Source organism: Erigeron canadensis, chromosome 8, assembly GCF_010389155.1.
Source record: "Erigeron canadensis isolate Cc75 chromosome 8, C_canadensis_v1, whole genome shotgun sequence".
In the NCBI taxonomy this organism is placed as follows: Eukaryota; Viridiplantae; Streptophyta; class Magnoliopsida; order Asterales; family Asteraceae; genus Erigeron; species Erigeron canadensis.
Window position 1 is genome coordinate 34,087,180 of NC_057768.1, and position 20,055 is coordinate 34,107,234.

A 20,055-nucleotide genomic window follows, 5' to 3' on the forward strand; every position below is an offset into this window, starting at 1 on the left:
TAATATAATTGTATGTAAAAACGTTATATTTTTTTCAAATTCTTTTATAACAGTAATCACAATAGTCATGCATATTTACAAGCTAAATCATACATCATTAATTTCGATAATTTATTTTACTTTGTTAAAAAGAGCGCAACTTCTCCGTCACCACATGCTCCAAAATTGTGATCAATGTTAAAAGTTGATGTTCCCAAAGTTTTCACTCACCTAAGCTAAAATGGCCTTCTCAACACTGTCGTTGATAATTGACTAACTGGACATTAGATATCAGGTGTTACGACATTATTAATATTCAATTTTACTTTATTATGGTTTGAAATATAGCTTACTATTTTTATTAGTAGAAAATTAATCTGTATATTTTAAATGAAACATATCTTAGATATTTCAATTAAAATATGCTTTGTTATATATATATATAATAATAATAATAATAATAATAATAATAATGACTATTGTTCTATTGGATAAGAAATAAGATAAAGAGTATTATTTTATTATTATCTTTAAAAATATATTAAAGAGAAACCTTAATTCATTTTTGAAGTAGTATGGACCATTATATGAATTTTAACTTTTTATTTACATCTATTAGATCAAATGATGATGATGATGTATACCTTATTTAACCCTTTGATTTAATTTAATTTTATTAAATTTAAGTTATTATTACTTCCTTATATAAGTTGTAGACATTAATAATTAATGTTTTTAATGATATAATTATGAGAACTAATATTTTTGTATTTTACATCATTTTTTTATCTTTAAAATTAATTTTTAATGTTATTTCAATAAAAAAAATTATTTTTAATGTAATACGTTTCTATTAAGTTATATTTTGTATAGGATTTTTATCATATAACGAATAAAATTTGGTTATAAGGATTTTGTATAAGATTTTTTTAATGTAATACGTTCTATTAAGTTATATTTTGTATAGGATTTTTATCATATAACGAATAAAATTGGTTATAAGGATTTTGTATAAGATTTTTATCATATAACGTTTTTATTAAATCAATATTTTAAAAGTGGACCGGAGTCAAACGGCCTTCTTAATAAAAAAAAACTAAAAAACAATATGGATTCTATAGTAAGCTATCAAATTATATATCAGGAAAATAGTTTTATGAAAATTGCAATGATATTATGAATAATTTTAGTTTGATTAACACAACATGCGATATATAAATTGATAATTAATTGCTAAATAATTTAGTGTATAACTAAATTATCCGGATGAATGAAAGATATTCAAATAAACGAAAACCTTATTTAGCGAGACCTCTAATAAATGTTTATCCATTTTCAAAACTGTGGTTAAATAACGCACAAATATATATGAGAAACAATGACTAAGGTTTGTTACAAAAGCGAACTTTATGCCTAAAAACGAACTGTCTGATAACTGTTAACCAAAATTAATCGAAGACTAAAATAACTTCATGTTTTCTAGTTGTTTAATTCTTACCTGGTTAAATATTTGTCAACTTATGATATTTTCAAATTTTTACATATCATTTATTATATATGTTTCCCGCGTATTATTCGGGTATTAATATATATATTAGCTATTAATATATTAATATATTGAATATATAATAATTAAAATTATTGTGTAAAAAGTGTAAATTTGTGATGGAAAACCAAAAAGTGTAAAATTAAATTTAAAGGGGTATTTTTTGTATAATCATAAAAAGTATAAGTATTAATATTGTCATTTAAGAAAAATAAAATAATTAAATTTGATCTAATGGTTCTAAATCAAAGATGAAATTCATCCAAGGGTTCTTGTTTGTTTAGGAATGAATTTATCATATATATATATTGGTAGAAAAGATGATCATTATTTCGTTAAAAAAAAAATATCCTAGTGACCACATAACTGCTTCGACTTTGAGCTTGCAAAATAAGACCGCTTTTGGGATTTATTTACTCGCAAAATGAGTATGACACCTCCTCTTATCAATGGGATTCATTGTTGGGGAGAAGACGAAATCGATTCGATTAAAACAAAATGAAACTTTGTTAGCATTTTATCCTCGTCACATGACCAAACATGTTAAAACTTAAAAATATATATCTTTTTTTTACTTTAACTACTTAAATAATGTGTTAAAATGCAATCAAGAAAGACATTAAGATATGATGTATCATATATCGGTCGATAGGTCACATCAGATACTACTCGGCTAAAAGCCCTTTGACTGTTCTGTTATGTTTTAATATACATGGCTACTTTCGAATGATATCATCTACAATACATACATGAAATCAAACCTTAACACATGCATAACACAATCAAAAACCCAAACGTAACCCAGCTAAATTGTAACAAACTTATACAGTACCAAAGAACATTAAAATGATACATAATACCTTAGTACATCAGCAAGACTAACACCAACATGAATATCATTCCGGAAAAGCACAAACATTAATAGAACAGAGTCTTGTATTTTCTAGCTATGCTATAGTTGTTTACTTGTTTTAACCTCAAAAGTTTGCAAATAATATCATCAACTCATCAAGCCCTTGAACACATTGAAAACTGCATCTCAAACGCTGATGGATAAAGGGCTGCAGTCTTTGTATAAGTTTTTTTTTTTTGAACAATAGTGGTGATTGGACTCAGCGACATACCTCTTCATCGTCCGGTAAAGATCGACCACGTGACCAGCACAGTCAATCCGAGGGCATGACTGGCGGTGGAAGTCCCACTACCGTTCTGGAGGAAACCAGCTAAATGGTAGAGAAAACCGCCATGCCCACCTCATTGGCAAGGATTCCAAATATGTCTTTCAAAGGTTTCGAACCCGTAACCAACATTTGTATAAGGGATTCAATGATTGCATTCTTGTAAAAGGATTGCACTCATCATTTGGAGAAGGGAAATTTTATCACCCATTCACTTGGAGAGAGCATGATACATGAACTACATATACATCAAGACCCAACTACATATACATCAAGACCCAAAGTGTGAGTGTCTGGGGAAAAGGGTAACGCATAAAGATATCCACAATACTGGAAAGAAAAATAATTTTATTTCTATCCCAATTTTGTGCAATTAATCAACCAAAAAAAGAAAGGTTATCAGAAGAGATGGGGGAGAAACAAAACAAAAGCTGATAAAGCCCTCCTAACTAACATCTGAGGAAGGTTACCTGCCTTTATGCCAACCACCTCCAAAGACTACTCCAGAAGAAGATACAAGTTACGATTTTTGTTTTTTAAGAATAAAAAGGAAAATACAAAAAAACAAAAGAGCCTATACTTCATTGTACAAACATGATGGTTTTGCATCCTTTCGATTTTCAGCCATCATTTTACTCATTATGAAGCTCTCACATGAAGTAGCTGAGAGACTTCTTTCTTCTCGAACCTCCCTCTCCATAAAGCTCGTTCCATTGCACAAGCTCATTCATATTTACAGACTCTGATGATACACTGGCACAAACCTATAGACAAAATACCCGTTGTATGTGTAACTCTTCATTGAAGAATGCTTATATCCTTAAAAATCTTGTGACTGTTGAAAGTCGAAAGGTAGAAACATGTGGTTGCTGTAATTTACATTTTCTCGTGATAATGATTACTTTATACACGCAACATTTGACGAAGTTGGAATAAACTATACATGACTATAAGCTGATTTGGGTTACGTTTGAGTTCCACCAAATAAACACAAAAAGATATATTATTTAATTAATATATTGATTGTAATAGTATTTAATACATTCCCTATTTGTAAAACTCGATATAACTAGACAAGGAAGTGTTGACAGTAAATACACAAAGTATATTTATTTCATTATGGCATGTAACAGCCATGTACTTTCACAGGCGTACTGTTGTAAGCAAACACTCTTTCTTTGTACACCTTATTCATGGAACTGGTAAAACTTTTTCATCCCCATAATTGAGTTTTTAAATATTTCAACATAGTAAATTTTAAACTTTTTAGTACACCTTCGATGACTTAGGCATACAAAAAGAAGGTACGTTACATAAAACGGTACCCTTATGAAAGTACGTAACTATGCATGCCAGTTTCCCTTGCACGTATCACCCAACCAATATGACATGCTACTGTACCTGCCCAACCCGCCTAATCTGCCACACCTATTACTACAGAATTGTATATGCCCTATTTACAAGCATACTTCATATATATGACAAACATCATGCATTCTTCTTATAAATACGCAGTCAGTCAGACATAATATCCATGGACAGGAAGTCTAAAGGAACACTTGTTCATACCTGTTCATGGGCAGTTTTAAAGTCTTCCAAGTTTAAAGGCCGAACATCAGAACTTTCACTTAGAGCTGGAGCAGGTTTGCCTTCAGCTATAGCTGCAGCACGCTCCTGCAATTGCAAACCGCAAATATAAATTAGAAATGCCATCATTACAAAGCAAATAAAATAACACTCAAAATATGTCAATATCACCCAGAGCTAAATCAGTCAATGCTTAAGAGACAAATCACTTATCATCATTGAATTCATACTTCTATGCACTAAAAACATACTTTGAGGGTTCAAGTCCCAACAGGGACAATGGTGGATGAGTATCGGTCATCAAAAGAAGACTTTGGAGGACTTTTGAACCTTTTAAGACATTTCCCAACTTTTATATTACCCGCTTAACCCATAAGAGACAAATGATAACCCGAATCACCCATCAATAAGTAAATGGCTTGAAATATGGGGTAAACCAGACATACCTTTTTTTCCTTCTCTAAGATCTCTCTAATTGGGCGATGTGCAGCAGTTACACATAGATTCTGTAAGATAAAATATCACAAGACACAAGACTGTTTTCAACAATTCTCACATGTCAAGATTATGCAATAAAAAGCAGAAAACTAAACCTTGAGGTCACTTCCGGAATATCCCTCAGTCATGTTTGCCACCGCATCCAGATCCATATCCGGAGACAAATCCTCTTTTGCAAGTATAACCTGTAGGATCTTTGCTCTATTGGGAGCATCCGGTAAATTCACCATCAATCTGCAAAGGCAATGCTTTAAAGAATCAGTAGCATACTCTAGGGGTGGAAGTTTCGACCCTGTTAAGTCGAGTTGGGTTATGCTATATGTCAAACAGATCAATGGGCCAAGTCAATAGATTTAGTTAAGAAGGATGTGGTTCGAAAGTCACTCAAAGTGTACATTTAGAGTACACAACCAACTAATTTGATTTAGGCCAAAACAGAAGAATATATTAATAGCAAAATCATATAGTAGATTAGTATCTGTAATCATCTTTAAGACACCAACTATCGGCATTTCATGTCTGCTGCCCTACTGAAATCAACCTTATATCATGGAAGCGTAGTAAGGTAACTAAAGTTAGAGGCGCAACTAGAAGAGTCGGTCCTACTTCTATAAAAGATTGCAGAATGAGTCTTTCATTATCCAACTTCCATAAAAGATACAGAAATAAAGTAGCATAATTAGGAGTATATCTTTAGGCACTTTACCTACGGGGAAGCCTTCTAATTACTGCCTCATCAAGATCAAAAGGTCTATTTGTGGCTGCAAGCACAAGAACTCGTTCTGTATCTTTAGTACGCAAACCATCCCAATTCACCATAAATTCATTTTTCATCTTACGCATGGCTTCATGTTCTCCTGGGTTCTCCCTACGCCCCAACATGCTATCCACCTTCCAATGCATATCCAAGTAAGCATTATCAATTAGTTCAGCCACTAAAAATTTAGAAATAGAGGTGGCAAGTTTATTTTAATGCAATACACCCCTAGTTCATTTTAAACAAAAAAACAACTAAATAAAATAAAAAACTACAATCAAGATAAAAAGATTTTTGTAATCGTATTTGAAACATTATCTGTTTATTGAAAAATTAAAATTTTAAATAAAAGCGCATGGGATTAACACATTACCTGTTTTGACCCATTACCCAACCCACTAATTCGCCACCTCTAATTAAGATCAGCAAAAACAATAAAGATAAACAAAGTCATACTTCATCCACAAAGACTACACTGGGAGAAATTTTGCTAGCCAATGTAAACACAGCTTTTACATACTTCTCACCCTCACCAAACCACTGAATGCAAGACATACAGAAGTAGAAGTGAGCAAAAGCATTTAAGAGAAGCAATCTATCTACAAAACATGTGTAAAATGGACCTTTGATGTGATACTTGACATGGATATGTTTATGAAGTTGGCACCAGCTTCGGTAGCAACAGCCTTGGCTAGCATCGTCTTTCCAGTTCCAGGAGGCCCAAAGAGAAGAATGCCCTTGCATGGCTGTAGTTGGAAAACTCATATCAGACCCCAATTGCTCAAAATGAATATTCAAGTGCAAGTGATTATTAGAGGTGGCCATATGCCTACTTTAACCTTCTAAATATGAATGGATTATATAGGGTTGGCAAGATCACAAACGAGTCTAATGGGTCTAATAAAAAAGAAAAAAACAGTAGCTAAAAGTGGAGGCCAAATGAGGTGAAAGTCACCTTAAGTCTATTTTAATGCAAACAACCTCCTAGATCATTTGTATTCAATATGAAAAAGTAGTGTTTGCAGAACAACCCAGCTCTAATTCCCTCATTTCGACAGGTACTTGATAACCTGTTTCAACTTTTAAGTCTGGCACGCCTATCTTGCCACCTCTAACATTAATATTCACACCAGATAGGTATGCACAAAGACAAGAACACAATCCAGGAAAGACTGAGAAGACATTGAAAGACTCAAAAAACTTGAGCGAAAAATTTAACTCTAACTTCCTATCAAGTGCTGGGCTCGCTAAAACATGTAAAAAGTATGAAAGTTTCGTAAACCTTGGTTAACTGGCCCTTGCAGAAAAGTTCAGGCCTTTGTAAAGGAAGCATCACCAACTCCTTTAATGTATCCTTGACTTTTTCCAGAGCTCCAATATCATCAAATGTTACTCCAATGTCACTGGGCGGTATCACATCGGCTAAAAGCCTTTTCTCAAATTCATTTTCTGTCACAACATCCTAAAAAATATATAAATAGTCAGCAAAAGTTGGTATGACTCAATATGAATATTTGGTATGCAATGTACAAAGTACAACATAAAAACTTTAAATCTCCAATGACTAGAAATCAAATAAATCACCTTCAGAGACTTCTTCAAGCTCTTGGATTCATTCTGAATTGCTTGGAGAATTTCAATACCATATTGAATGCTGCCAGGTAGAATGTTACAAAGGAAAAATTACCCGTTCCTCAAACGAGAGAAACAGATTTCTACATAGGACTTGAATATAGGAAAAGAGGTAATAAAACGAGATAGGTGAGAGTTTCAATTACCTCTCGCTTGAAAGGGCGACTCTTGCATTTGGATCAGCTTGAGCGTGATGCATAAGATGATGGCTTAAAGCCCATCCAACAACTTTCTCGGCACCTTCAACGCAGTATCAAAAATACTTAGCTCAAATGTATGTATCTTGTACGATACTAAAGATAGATAGGTCATAGAGTTGGGTAACATGTGAATGAGTAAATTTAGAACTGGTCAGGTTGGATTTGGATGATCTGAAACTCATTTCGCCATATATTATCGGTCTAGCTATCTATTATTAGTATGTCAAATTCAACTAAACTATAATATATATTTTCAAAAAGCCAATACTTTAAATTGAATAAGATAGAAGTTTCATGCATTAAAAACAAATACTAGGCGACTTTCAGCATGTTTGACATATCTTTGTTTTAAACTAAAATTTTGAAATTTACCTGCTTAACATGTAGAAGATAAAACAGAAAAAAATATGCCTATTCCTATGTAAATGGGTCAAAAAATCCACCTCTAGAAAATCCATCCAGAAGACTCAGCAGATAAATTTACATGCAATGTATCTCTTTTATTCCATCCAGAAGACTCAGCAGATAAATTTACATGCAATGTATCTCTTTTATAAATCACAAGACTGGGTATACCTTCATTTGTAAGCAATTGATCCTTGATGCACAACGTCTCCAGCCCATCACATTCCAAGTCGGTACGATTAAGGACCTGTCATAATGCGTCCAACTTCAAACATATATACTATACAACTTTTGTCCTTCAAAGTTGTAATATTGGCTTTTTGTGATACCATTTAAAACTTTATGCCTTTAAGAGGTCACAAGTAAAATAAAAAATTTCCTTGCATTCGTTAAAACTTCGAGGCAAGATTACCTTTGTATTCATAGTCATCACTACACAGACAACACTTTAGTTTAGACTTTAGACCCTAATATACGGAAAGGGTATTTTAGGCATTTGACATGTCATCAACTTTCATTAATGCCAGAATAGGTTCAGATATTGCAGTTCCATTATAATACGGAGTAACATAGATTTTAAAAACCAAGACAGTTATATGATATGCACTTCAGACAAATGAAAGGTTATTGTAATCAGGTCAGATAAAAGAGTTGTTGTAATCAGGTTTCAAGCATACTGTTGTGTTTTATTTCTTGAAGCAGTGACCTCAGTTTTATAAATTCAAAAAACTTGAAAAGGTAAACAAGATAATAGCATAAAGAAAACTAAATGATATAGAACCAAATCATTATCTCTAACTGTTAGCAAAGTTGCTTAACTTGCTTAAAAAGGTGAAAAATGTCATATTTCAGATTTATATACACGCTACAAGAAAAGGCGTTTGATTTAATACTTCAACATAATGGAATGTGCAAACTTTATAAATGGCAATGAAAAGATGCTCACACTACGTAGATTATTTATATTTCCCTTCATCTTTAAAGTTTCAGCATCTCGATCCAATTGCTGCTTCAAAGTAGCAAGGAGGTTCTCATCCTGCAAAAACCGAGGTGCAGTTTCAACCATATTTCCTTAGAAAAAGGGTCTCTTTGGGTTGATTTTTTAACTGCAACAGGGCTAAAGGGTCAACCACGTCTAGAACCACTCTAAGTGTTTTCAAATGCAGATAAACTCCTAAATATCTTTCTTTAGAAAATATATATTCTTCGTAATAACTTTTATAACCTTACCGAATACATTAAAAAAATGTTTGCTAGCACTAAAGAACAGAAAAAAAGGCATACAGGTTGAAGAAACTCAAACCATCTGAATTTGCATCAAAAGAGTACACGTTTTCATCCAAAACTGTTACCAACCCATCAAGCTGTCCATTTTGCCACATATAACAGAAACTATGACACAGAAAATCAACGAGGGACTCGAGCACAAACCTGAGGCATCTGAATGACCACTTTATTAGGAAAAAGTCTTGTTAAAAGCTTAGTAGCCTTGGGAACCTCTTTCCCCCTTTCATGTAGTCTCCCAAGACTATCCTGAAATGCAATAGTTCAACAGCATTAAGCCTTTCAGGTTGTATAACTAGTAAAATCGGAAAAATATATGTGCTGGATGTAGATATCAATAATGAATGAGTATCCCGAACTCCTATAACATTTAGTTGGTCTAACAGTTTTCAAGATCTTATCATTATGAAACAAAAATATGTTTTCCTTAAATCTTCTTGCTAACACTCTTGAACCATTAAGATAGAGGTGACTGCCACGGGATATGACTCAAAAAACATAGCATTTATTAAGAAAATGCTAGTAGTAGTTTTATTATGTTCCAACTTCCAAACTTCCAATAGGTTGTCACAGGTACATATGCTTTAGCCAATATGTACCTCTGCCAATTGATCCATGTTATCCATTATACAGGGTTCCTTCATTGAAATAAACCTAAAGATGCTTGCTTAAACCTTTAGTCCTCTGTCTTCTTTTCAAGTAATAGCCACCCAAGTTTCATAAAAATCTCATCAAATATTTTTCACACAGCTGATAGACTATTTTAGATCCGCAGTTCTAAAGATACATAGGTGGAAGTCTCAACAGCTTAGAAATAAAAGGTAGCTCTAGACGAGTTAATAAGACACATAGCAAAGGTTTCACCGTTGCACAACAGATTTATCCATTCAATTAAGAAAATAAGTGAATTCAGAATTACAGGCCATCTAACCCCATACCCCCTAATATAAAGCAAATGTAAAAACATGAAAACTAGAATGTTAGCCAATCATTTCTATTAACCCAGTAAATCTCAACTTTAGCAACAAGCAATGACAATAAATGATAGAAAACAAAAAACAGAAGTTAGCATTCTGTGATATGCACATATCTAACACATGACTAGAGACAAAATCCTTACCTGTAAAGAAAAATCAAGAAGAGCAGTTTGATTGCTGCTAAGCTTTGTGAAAAATAAACCACTAGAATGTGACTGCAAGAAAAGAAAATGAATAAAATCACTAGACAGACAATTAAATACACCTTCAAATGGATTACGTTGGCCTTTCAAAAGAATAATAAAGAGAATGTATGGAGGCCTGCCAAAATGCAGTGTACACCCTTGCATAAAGCTGTAAATCCCTTTATTACCACTCATAGCAGGATTAAAGCTGTCAAATTCTTACATCCTAAAGCCAGGCAATAGCCAAGAATTGTGCATCAATCAAGCCACAAATTAACTTTGTAGAAGCTTATTGAACATGCCACTAGTTTAACTACGTAAAAGTATTTCAAACAACTACAGGCTAGTTTTATGCTCTACATTGAGGGATATTACCTTTTCTTTGCGACTGTCTGCTTGAGTTTGTGAACCCATTACAACAACATTGTCTGGGAGCTCTTCAAGCCAGATCTTAAACGTTGCGTATGATTCTGAGCTCCCAACAATAGACTTCTCCGCATCTTTCATGAACAAAATAACAGGACGATTTCTACTCTCACTGCTTACGACCTAACAGACAACAGAATAAGGTCAAACAAAGGAAGCCGGAACCTGTAAAAAAAAGATTTATTTAAAGCCTACCTCAAACATGATGCTGATGAGTAATTTATGCAAATCTTCTACACCAGTTGAATCCAGGCGGATTTCGTTAGCAGCGCAAAAGTATCCATAACCCCCATCGCAGAGGCCCCCAAAGTCAACCCCGTCAGAAATTTGTTTATCGAATTTAACACCAATTTTTGAGAGGGAATTGTCTTCAAAGGGTAAGAGAACTCTTCCGCGAGCCCCAGGAGTTGGACCTCTAAGGTGAAGAAAGCAAAGCAATGATGATGAGAATACTTGGCAAAAAGAAAAGAACATGCATGTCATGATAAGGCCAAGAACCGGTCAACAAAAACGTTTAATTGCATGTTTATTTATATATGGATCAATGTGGGTTATGTTTGATCTAAAACCTGTCGCTTAAACAAAAAAGTAGAAGTTTAGCTAAAAAGAGAAGAAGCCAAATGGCTAGAAAGTCACTCAAATGGTTTACTCAAAAATACAATACCCAAATCCCACAAATATGCGGAGTAAGGATAAGTTAAGATGTAGACACTACCAAGATGATAGTTTAAATATATATAAAACAAAGCAAAACATTTTAAAATAGCCTACAGATAATGTGCATCTTAGGTGTAGGTCATAGTTAACCCATTATTCTTTCCAACTAACTCAAACATGTTGGTCACCAACACCCAGTTTTAACCTGTACTCAAATTAACTGCTTTTTGAAAGCCAGATATATTACATCTAGTTTTAGCATATACATAAATAACCATGGAAGTTGTCAAAACACTATGTAGGTACAAAACATTGGACGAATAACAAATCATCATCAGATAGTTAGACAGATCCCATCCAAAGGCATATCCAAATATAACCATACAACTATACTGTAAGATCATATGAGATATTTACCCCCCAAAACCAAACACATAGGAGAGGTTGCAGTAAGCAAAAATAGAATAGTACCTTAAAGTAGATGAAGAAGGGTGAATGCTTCCTCCAGAAGCAGGACCTATATATTTTACTCTGTCACCTACACATATGTGCTTCAATTTGTAAAACAGGAAAGAATTGAAATAAACAAATATCAAGCAAATCCTTGGTACACAATGCAATAGATAGAATACCCAATCTAAATGTGGGGCTTTTTGAGATTCCTGCAATAGGGGGAACAACATCAGCCTCCAATTTCTGTTGTTCAGGGGAAGACGGAGAAGGAACATTTTCATTTCCCTCGACATCTAATTCACTGGGGGTACTTCCTGTGCCAGCCTGCAGACCAGTGGTTCCAGGACTTCTCTTACAAACATTGCCAAGGATTTCTTCCTTCAGTAGTTCAGCTTTTAATGATAAACCCTGAAGATAATCATGCAAATGATTACCTTTATATAGGACGCTATAATAAATCAACTGTTATATTGTATAACGCAAATGTGTTAGATCTTACACCCAGGAACGAATGGCTATCAAATATAAGCAATTTGGCCCCATAAAAATGAGCCAGTGCCCTTGCTAGCATCTCCTGATAAATCTCAGATCCTGAAAACAGAGAAGTGAGACTCATTGGGAAAATTATAAGTAACATGTGCATGAATAAAGATACAAACCTTAACCCAACAAAATGGTAGATAAGTATAATTATAAACTAACCTGCAGGACCAGAAAGCAAGATTCTAGGATTCACAGTAGGAAGTTCGGAAGCATATTTAACTTGGTCTCTGTGCTTCAAGTGTATATAAGAAGCTGCAATAAGCACATTTTTGGTGTTCTCACTGCAGAAGTGGAAAAGAAAACGACTTAATGTCGAATACATGAAGAAAAAAAAAGTCCCGGGTTTCATATTAACTTTTCTAACATGCAACTTTGACACATTGCATGTCACAAAAAGAACACTTAAGCAGAACATATTTCAACGACATGACTAACTGAGGATAATGAAGTAACACCTTAAGTAATATGGGAAATCATCAAAAGAAACTTCGACTTCTCGCCCGTCAATAATCCCAGCAAGAACCTCTTCCTTCAACATTGCAGATCTTACTGGCATTGCTGGTGTTGATGAAGGCAGTGGATCCCTGGTCCACTCCTTTGTCTCCAATGCCTGTTGTAGAATGAACTTCTCTTAGGCCCAATTATATCTAGTACATAATTTTACATTCAATAACAATTAGGCACAGAAAAAGCTTTACACTTCCAGTTTCAATGATACTAGGGTCTGGGTTGCTGCCAAGAGTTGTGATTTTGCTTGTAGCTCCGATTTCAGATGCACTATCGTTACCAGTATTTGTAGCTGAATTTACTTCTAATCCATCAACATCATCATCATGATTAGGGTGACGAACCTCCGTCCCCACATGAGCTTTAGTAGCAGTTTGATTCAACTGAGCTAAACTTGCTCTAAGATTCGACAAAGACGCCAATATGGAAGCACCCGCAACTGCTGATGGATCCCCAGTACGTCTTTCAATATGCAGCATTTTCATATCTCCGCCATGAGCAGATGTGCGTGATTTTAACAAGATATCGCTAGGAAGTTTCTGAAAGATCTATTGAGAAAAAAAATTAAGAAAAACCAAAATGATGAAAAAGTAATACATAACTACAGATACGGAAGTTTTATTTATTAGAAGGATACATAAGCGTGATAACCGGGAGGACCAAAAATGACTTCATCTCCTGAATTCAGAGCACAAGTTGTACCCTTCTTCACGATATTCCCATTAACTTGCACGTATCCCTTGCTTCCTTTGTTTTCAAGCACAGCAACAGAACTGCCTTCGCGCTGATCATGTCGACAAACAGTAAGTATTCATACTGCAAGTAGACAATATGGAGTTCATCTCCAAAAAACCTATAACCCATGCGAACTCTTTGTGCTGATAATGTAACGAGAATCCCTATAACCCAAAAAAGATGGCATAAAAATATTTTGTACCTCATTCTGCTTGATAACGCAAAGAACCGAACTTATATCCTTGATCAATAGATTGGCAGTCTTGACTGATCCGACTACATAGTTTCTCTGATAAACATTCACTGTTTGCTTCTGCAAGAAAGAATCCATTTCAGCTCTACAACATATAACCGTACGCCCTTAGCTAAAAAAAGCCAATAAAGCTTCTGTATCGAACAAAATTCATAAAATCACTGAATTTCAGGAGCCAAATACTAACCAGTGAACTCTGAGCAAGAAGCCTGCACCAAGGTGTGACCGTCTCACAACTTGGATTTTGCAGTTTCCATGAAGAAAACGAACCTCGTGGCTTCTCTGCTAATATAGGTACTGAACCTTTACATCAACCAATACAAATTCTCAGCATTTATATAGGTCCAAAACCTGATATATTCTAAACCCTCAAAAAAATTCTTCAACTTGACTTATTCAATCAATCAAATTCAGCATTGCATAACAACAAACATTAATATTCATAAAAAAGCACGAAACTTTCACCTTCAGCGACGACCGGAGTAACAATGGAAGCAGCCGGAGTGGCACTAACAACCTCCTCGCCTTCGTCTTTCCGTTGCGAAGTTCCAGCAGCATTTTCCGGCGGATCCACACTCAATTCCTTCGTAATCTCCTCAGGTTTTTTCTCATTTGGCTTAATTGTATTATCCGATACACCTCCATTATTTTCAACCTTAATAATTACAATTAATTATCCAATCAAAACAATTCATCATCAGTCAATTAACAAAATCAATATCAATATATACACATACACACACACACACATATATAAAGAATCTATGAAATGCAAAACAAACAAAAAAATGGAATTACCTTTGGGCGTTTGGGGGAAGAGGGTTTGTGTTCAGAGGATGATGATGATCTTTTATTGTTACTATTATTATTGTTATTGTTGTTATTATTGGATATAGATCCACTGCGACGCGTAGACACCATAGCTATTGTGGGGGGTTCTTTCGTTCTGTTCTCTTCTTTGTGAAACAGAGAGATATATAGATATAGATATAGATATAGAGAGAGAAAACCGAATGAGAGAGACGCAGAGGAATATGAAAGAAGAAGACTATATACTAGTAGTATCTGAGAGAGACTATTTTATTTTCTTTTCTGAAAGAGGAAAAATTTGTGAATATTTATCTTTGTGAGACTTTGCGATTGTGTCTTGTGTGTATATGTAGAAATTTTTTTTTAACTAATGCATTGGATTTATTTAGATTTATTTAAAAATATATATTAACAGATAACGATATGCAATATCATTATCCTAAACACCATAAGAATCACATGAGATGAGACGATCATAGAACCAAACATAATTTACAACAGATTTATTTTATCTCTCAATAAAAAAGGTACATAATTTTCTCCTTTTTTTGTATATTAGTTTTGCATTTTAATGTTTAAAGTTACAGTTGTCACTCAAATAAAAGTCTTAATTTTTATCAAAGAATATAAAAACAATCCTAATTATGATCATATTATCCTAGAACAAGTGATTGAAAATAAACCTATGCGTGTTATGGACGCGCATTATGATTAAATACATATACTTGAATGTCAAGTACAGGATCAAAAATATGTTTATATTTTAATTCTTAATTATCTTTCATAATAATATCACATTATGAGTACATCTGGTTTCAAAATATTCTATAATGGATAAATTATTATATATAGCTTGTGCCTTGTGGAATGACTTCGACAAACATTTCCATCAACATGTCTAGACTAATAATGACAGTGATGAACCTATTATTATTGTACTACAACTTGCAAAATATAACACTTAAAACCGTATTTCTTCAAAAGTATAAGCCTTTATGACTTAAATGTATGAAGATCTAACATTGATAATATCGTAAATTTCGTGTCCAGTGTCGGACACGGGTCTAAAAACTAGTTGGATTTACTAGAAAATATTTATTTATTTGATTGTTTGTTTTAACTATGGAGTATTTGTTAGTTATGTTACATTTTACCTGCCTCTTTTTACAAAATTTAGACTTGTGCCCCCATTGTTTGACTTTGTTATATTGTATTTGGTGTGAGGAATAATGTTTTAAATACCGGCTAGTATTTTCGATATTACCAGTACTATAGGGTACTCCGGTATTTTAAGTCCGGTATTTTTCCGGTATTTTCACTATTCAATACCGGGCGGTATTTCTGGTATTCTCGTTATTTTTTGGTATTACTATCCTGTATTTCCGGTATTTTAAAAAAAAAAATAAATTTTTAAAAATTATTTTTATGATACTTTAATATTATTTTTGTTATTTGTAAAATTTAAAACATATATTTTGTTATGAAATATCTATTTTGTATTTTTTTTTTAGTGGATTATAATTGTATCTTGACTATTTTCGTTAAATTGTAACAAGTTTTGTAAGATTTTTATACAAAAAGATAAAATAAATTAGAAATAGTCATACCGCCCGGTTTTTCCGGTAATGCCGGATTTTTTTTTACACAGGTATAACTAAAATACGGGTTTTTAAAACATTGGTGAGGAATGTGACAAGTAATATGATTAGATTAAGTGATTAATCATTTGTCTTTACAGAAGTTAAGAGTTTGACCCTCACCACTTGGAGGTCATTTTTTATTATTTAGATAGAGCCTTATTGTACTCTTTTTATCTAAGTAGAGAAAAGATTATCTACATCTCAACCTGCTTTATACACCGTTAAGTTAATGAGACCAAAACCGTTAAAAACGACATTGGGTGTTTACTTACTGCTTTCTTGATTCGAGGTGTGAGGGATGTGCCTCACAAAGATAAAGTATAAAAATTAAAATAAAAAAAAAAAATTTTGAACGGCAATAATAATAAATGAAATTGCAATACAAAATGAAAATAGTGGTAGGGGGAATATATACTTATTCCGTTTCATTATAAATGTTTTATTTTGAATGTTTAAAGTCTTTGTTTTTTAACTTTGACCTTAAATAAAAAAAAATTGTTATATAATTCATTATGAAAGTTATAAAAATAAAAACACAACTAAAATTATATCAAATCATATAACTTTTATTAAGTATTATATAACACAAACAAATGCATTTAAAGTCAAACTTAACAAATTTGAAATTTTTTAACATAACACTTCTAACGGGCGGAGGGGGTATTTGACAAGAAAATAGATTTTGTTGTTTAATATAAACAAATAATAAATATAAAAAAACAAAACTTTAATTAATGATTAGAATGAAATATAACATCACTAAAACAAACCGAAACAAAATTTCATATCATCCATTCTTTCGAATTCATAGAGAATGAAAATCATTTTCTTTTTGCATTTTCCATTTCACTTTTTATTGCTACCAAAGAAACAAAGTTTTACGATTTTTATTTTTTCTCTTTTGATTCTATCCAACCAAAAACCCTAATAAAGTGGAATCAAAGGGAATCACCATTGTGAACACCAAATATATCACCCTAAATAATGTAAAAAGATAATTGTCATTACACATGAGGCACATGGAGACTTGGCAACCTTCACTAATGAATTTGTTACCTTTTAAACAAGAATGCAAAAAATTATTACTTGTAAAGTTAAAAAGAGACTCATTGCTAAAATGAACAAACCATGAAAACCAAACTTGCAATTAACTTTTGCACTTTTTTGTTATGTTAATTTTAAAAAACCACTCTAATTCTGTATAAACTTTGATTGACGGCGACTCTAAAAAATCATATCAATTCTATTAACTAGTTTTAGGTTATCATGTCGATTTTAAGTGACTAGAAATATGTAGTACATATTTCTAGTAACTTATAATTAACGTGATAACTTAATTATAATAAACTTATACCTCACCAATTTTGTATAATTGTAACATTTATATTCTTTCTAATTAGTCATCTAGATTAATTAGTTATTTTGTACATTAAACATTTCTAATAACTTATAATTAACACAATAACTTATAACCATATAATAATATCGAAGTTGTATTTCACCAAAGTTATTTACTTGTAACACTTGTTTATTTTTAAAAAATTAGTCATCTACATCAATGAGTCATTTTATCTACTATATTTTTCTAGCAATATAAAACATTTAGAAAAAGGTCATCTTGGTTGGGATGAGTACAGTTGGTTTGGGTCGGTTATTGTCAAAAATTAGAAACCGATCTAATTTAGCTTTTGAAAACTAAATCTCCTAGGTTCGGTTTTTTTGGTTTTAACCGACTTTTAACCACTTGTTGGTGTGAACCAACTTAGGCTATAAATGGCTAAAGTTTATAACTTATGATTACATTACAATTGCAATGGCTTTTCCAACCTATATTTAGTAACAATGACAATACATTCATCAAAATATTTTGTACAAACTTCAAATATTTATTTTAAACAAACTTTATATATAACTATCCATATCTTATACGTTTTGTTTCTATATGCAATTTATTAAAGCGAATCAATCTTGATTTGTACTTCACCTAAAACATATTAATGATATCATTTTGTACATTAATAAAATGTAGAAATGATAACATATGTACCAATGAGTGATAAAATGATATAGATATAAAATAAGAAAACAATATATATTTTTTGTTTGGTTCAATTTTTATGTTTCATTTGTTTATATTAAACCCGATTTTTAATGATACTTGTGTTTTAAATGTCTCGAGTCATCACACCATCTATTACATTTTTACATCACATCATTCTAAATATTATAAACTCACATTTTATATCCATTCCAAATATATTCTTACCACCCATGATTTTACCTCGATAGACACCTGTTTTACATACAATATTTAAATAAAAACATTTGTTTTACGTTGACCCGATGTTTCTGAACCAAGAAAAATCCATGCTCATGTCAAACACACTTCAATTGAAGAGAGGAATAACCATGGAACTGGCACTGTCTTATACTAGTATCGATGTTAGCGATCCTGAAAATGAACAAACACATGGTAACGATCCTGATCCATTTGAATTGGTACCGGGACGAGACCATCAAGATGTATCAAATCTCAACTAGTCTGGAAACTGAGTAGCAGGAGAAGAAAGTGAGTTATTTTTGAAGTATGGTAGTCTCATAAAAAGTTTTTTGATACCAAGATTGTAAAAATGTCAATCCTGAAAACCGTGGGTATCAACCCCGTTTCCACTCAAAATGTTAATACCATTTCTCGGTATTAACATTGAGACAACTTGAAAGTGGGATCAAAATTTTAGAACTTTTGTTTATCTTATGATTTGCTCTAACATGTAGGGTGTGTTTGGTATGGAGAAATTCAGATAAATGAAATGAAACGAGAAATGAAATCGAGAGAAATGAAATTGACTGAGAAATGCAATGACTTCCTTTGTTTGGTGATAACAGAGAAATTAATCAGAAAAATGAACAAAATCAATTTCTTGTGTTTGATAAGAAAATCGAAGAAATAAAATTTTGCACTTTTTATACTATTAGAATTTTTTGTATTCCCTGATTTCTAATGAGTAAATATTCCATCAATTTACTTGTTTCATTTTTCTTTGACAAATAAATGTAAGATTAACAAATTTGCTTAAACGAATAAATGAAGCCTTATATCAAAATAAATATAAAAATTAAATAAACTTAGTAACACCTCCTGTTGACTTACCATGATATATAATATATTTTCAGATCCAATCCAAATTACATGAATGTTCTGTAAACTTAAGCATGAAATGGAAGCAACTTGTTGTACTACTCGTAATAAATTATAGGTTCACCTCCTTCATCATCTCCGCTAATGCCACGTGAGTTTGCCTTTATACCTTATTTTTTAAAGAGGTTTAGTTGAAAAATGTTTTCTCAGTGTTTTGTTTTTGGAGGTTAAAATTTTTGAGAAATAATTTCCATACTAAAAACGAGGAAATTGAGCCATGTACAGTTTGATTTCTCAAAAATTAATTTCTTCGTGTTTTCGTTTCTTATGGTCTACCAAACAAGTGAAATGAAATGATTTTCATTTATCAGTTTTCAATTATCAAACATGTCCTTAGAGCTCAACCCCACGGACTCAATCCGGAATAAAACCTTGGGCGTACGGATATGTCATCCACGTCACCCACAAACCGGCGCATGTTAGTAACATCTGTCGCATAGCGAACATGATTAAATATCGGATATGTGTAACCTTTTATTTGATGTCGATTGATTTATCAAGTTAATAAAAAATTATTCAGATTGATATAAAAAAACATATATATATATATGTTGGATCATGTTCCAAGTGGATAAGCAATACACAGTCAACATGGTTGACTCCC

At 32.4% G+C, this 20,055-nt stretch overlaps 1 protein-coding gene across 1 annotated transcript; it reads right to left on the reverse strand.

Annotated features, from left to right (window-relative positions):
• Nucleotides 1-3,031: 3,031 nt before the first annotated feature.
• LOC122611104 lies at nucleotides 3,032-14,861 on the reverse strand. The gene is made up of 27 exons (XM_043784073.1): nucleotides 14,601-14,861; nucleotides 14,268-14,457; nucleotides 13,990-14,105; nucleotides 13,752-13,862; nucleotides 13,452-13,598; nucleotides 13,006-13,362; nucleotides 12,763-12,917; nucleotides 12,467-12,588; nucleotides 12,264-12,355; nucleotides 11,944-12,172; nucleotides 11,783-11,849; nucleotides 10,850-11,069; nucleotides 10,604-10,777; nucleotides 10,187-10,258; nucleotides 9,214-9,315; nucleotides 8,729-8,818; nucleotides 7,954-8,029; nucleotides 7,324-7,417; nucleotides 7,130-7,199; nucleotides 6,828-7,007; nucleotides 6,169-6,291; nucleotides 6,002-6,085; nucleotides 5,495-5,679; nucleotides 4,884-5,022; nucleotides 4,737-4,796; nucleotides 4,273-4,377; nucleotides 3,032-3,467 (listed from the first exon to the last, which is right to left on the reverse strand). The coding sequence occupies exons 1-27, from the start codon at nucleotides 14,721-14,723 to the stop codon at nucleotides 3,354-3,356; spliced, it is 3,597 nt and encodes a 1,198-aa protein (XP_043640008.1). The 5' UTR covers nucleotides 14,724-14,861; the 3' UTR covers nucleotides 3,032-3,353.
• Between the last annotated feature and the right edge of the window lie 5,194 nt (nucleotides 14,862-20,055).

Excerpts from the sequence above, each read along its gene's own strand:
- LOC122611104 (XM_043784073.1), bottom strand. The coding sequence starts at position 14,723 with ATGGTGTCTACGCGTCGCAGTGGATCTATATCCAATAATAACAACAAT. Across the intron at positions 9,316-10,186 it reads TTCTTGATTTTTCTTTACAG|GATAGTCTTGGGAGACTACA; the intron begins GTAAGGATTTTG and ends ATTGCATTTCAG. Across the intron at positions 8,819-9,213 it reads TGGTCATTCAGATGCCTCAG|GATGAGAACCTCCTTGCTAC; the intron begins GTTTGTGCTCGA and ends CGGTTTTTGCAG.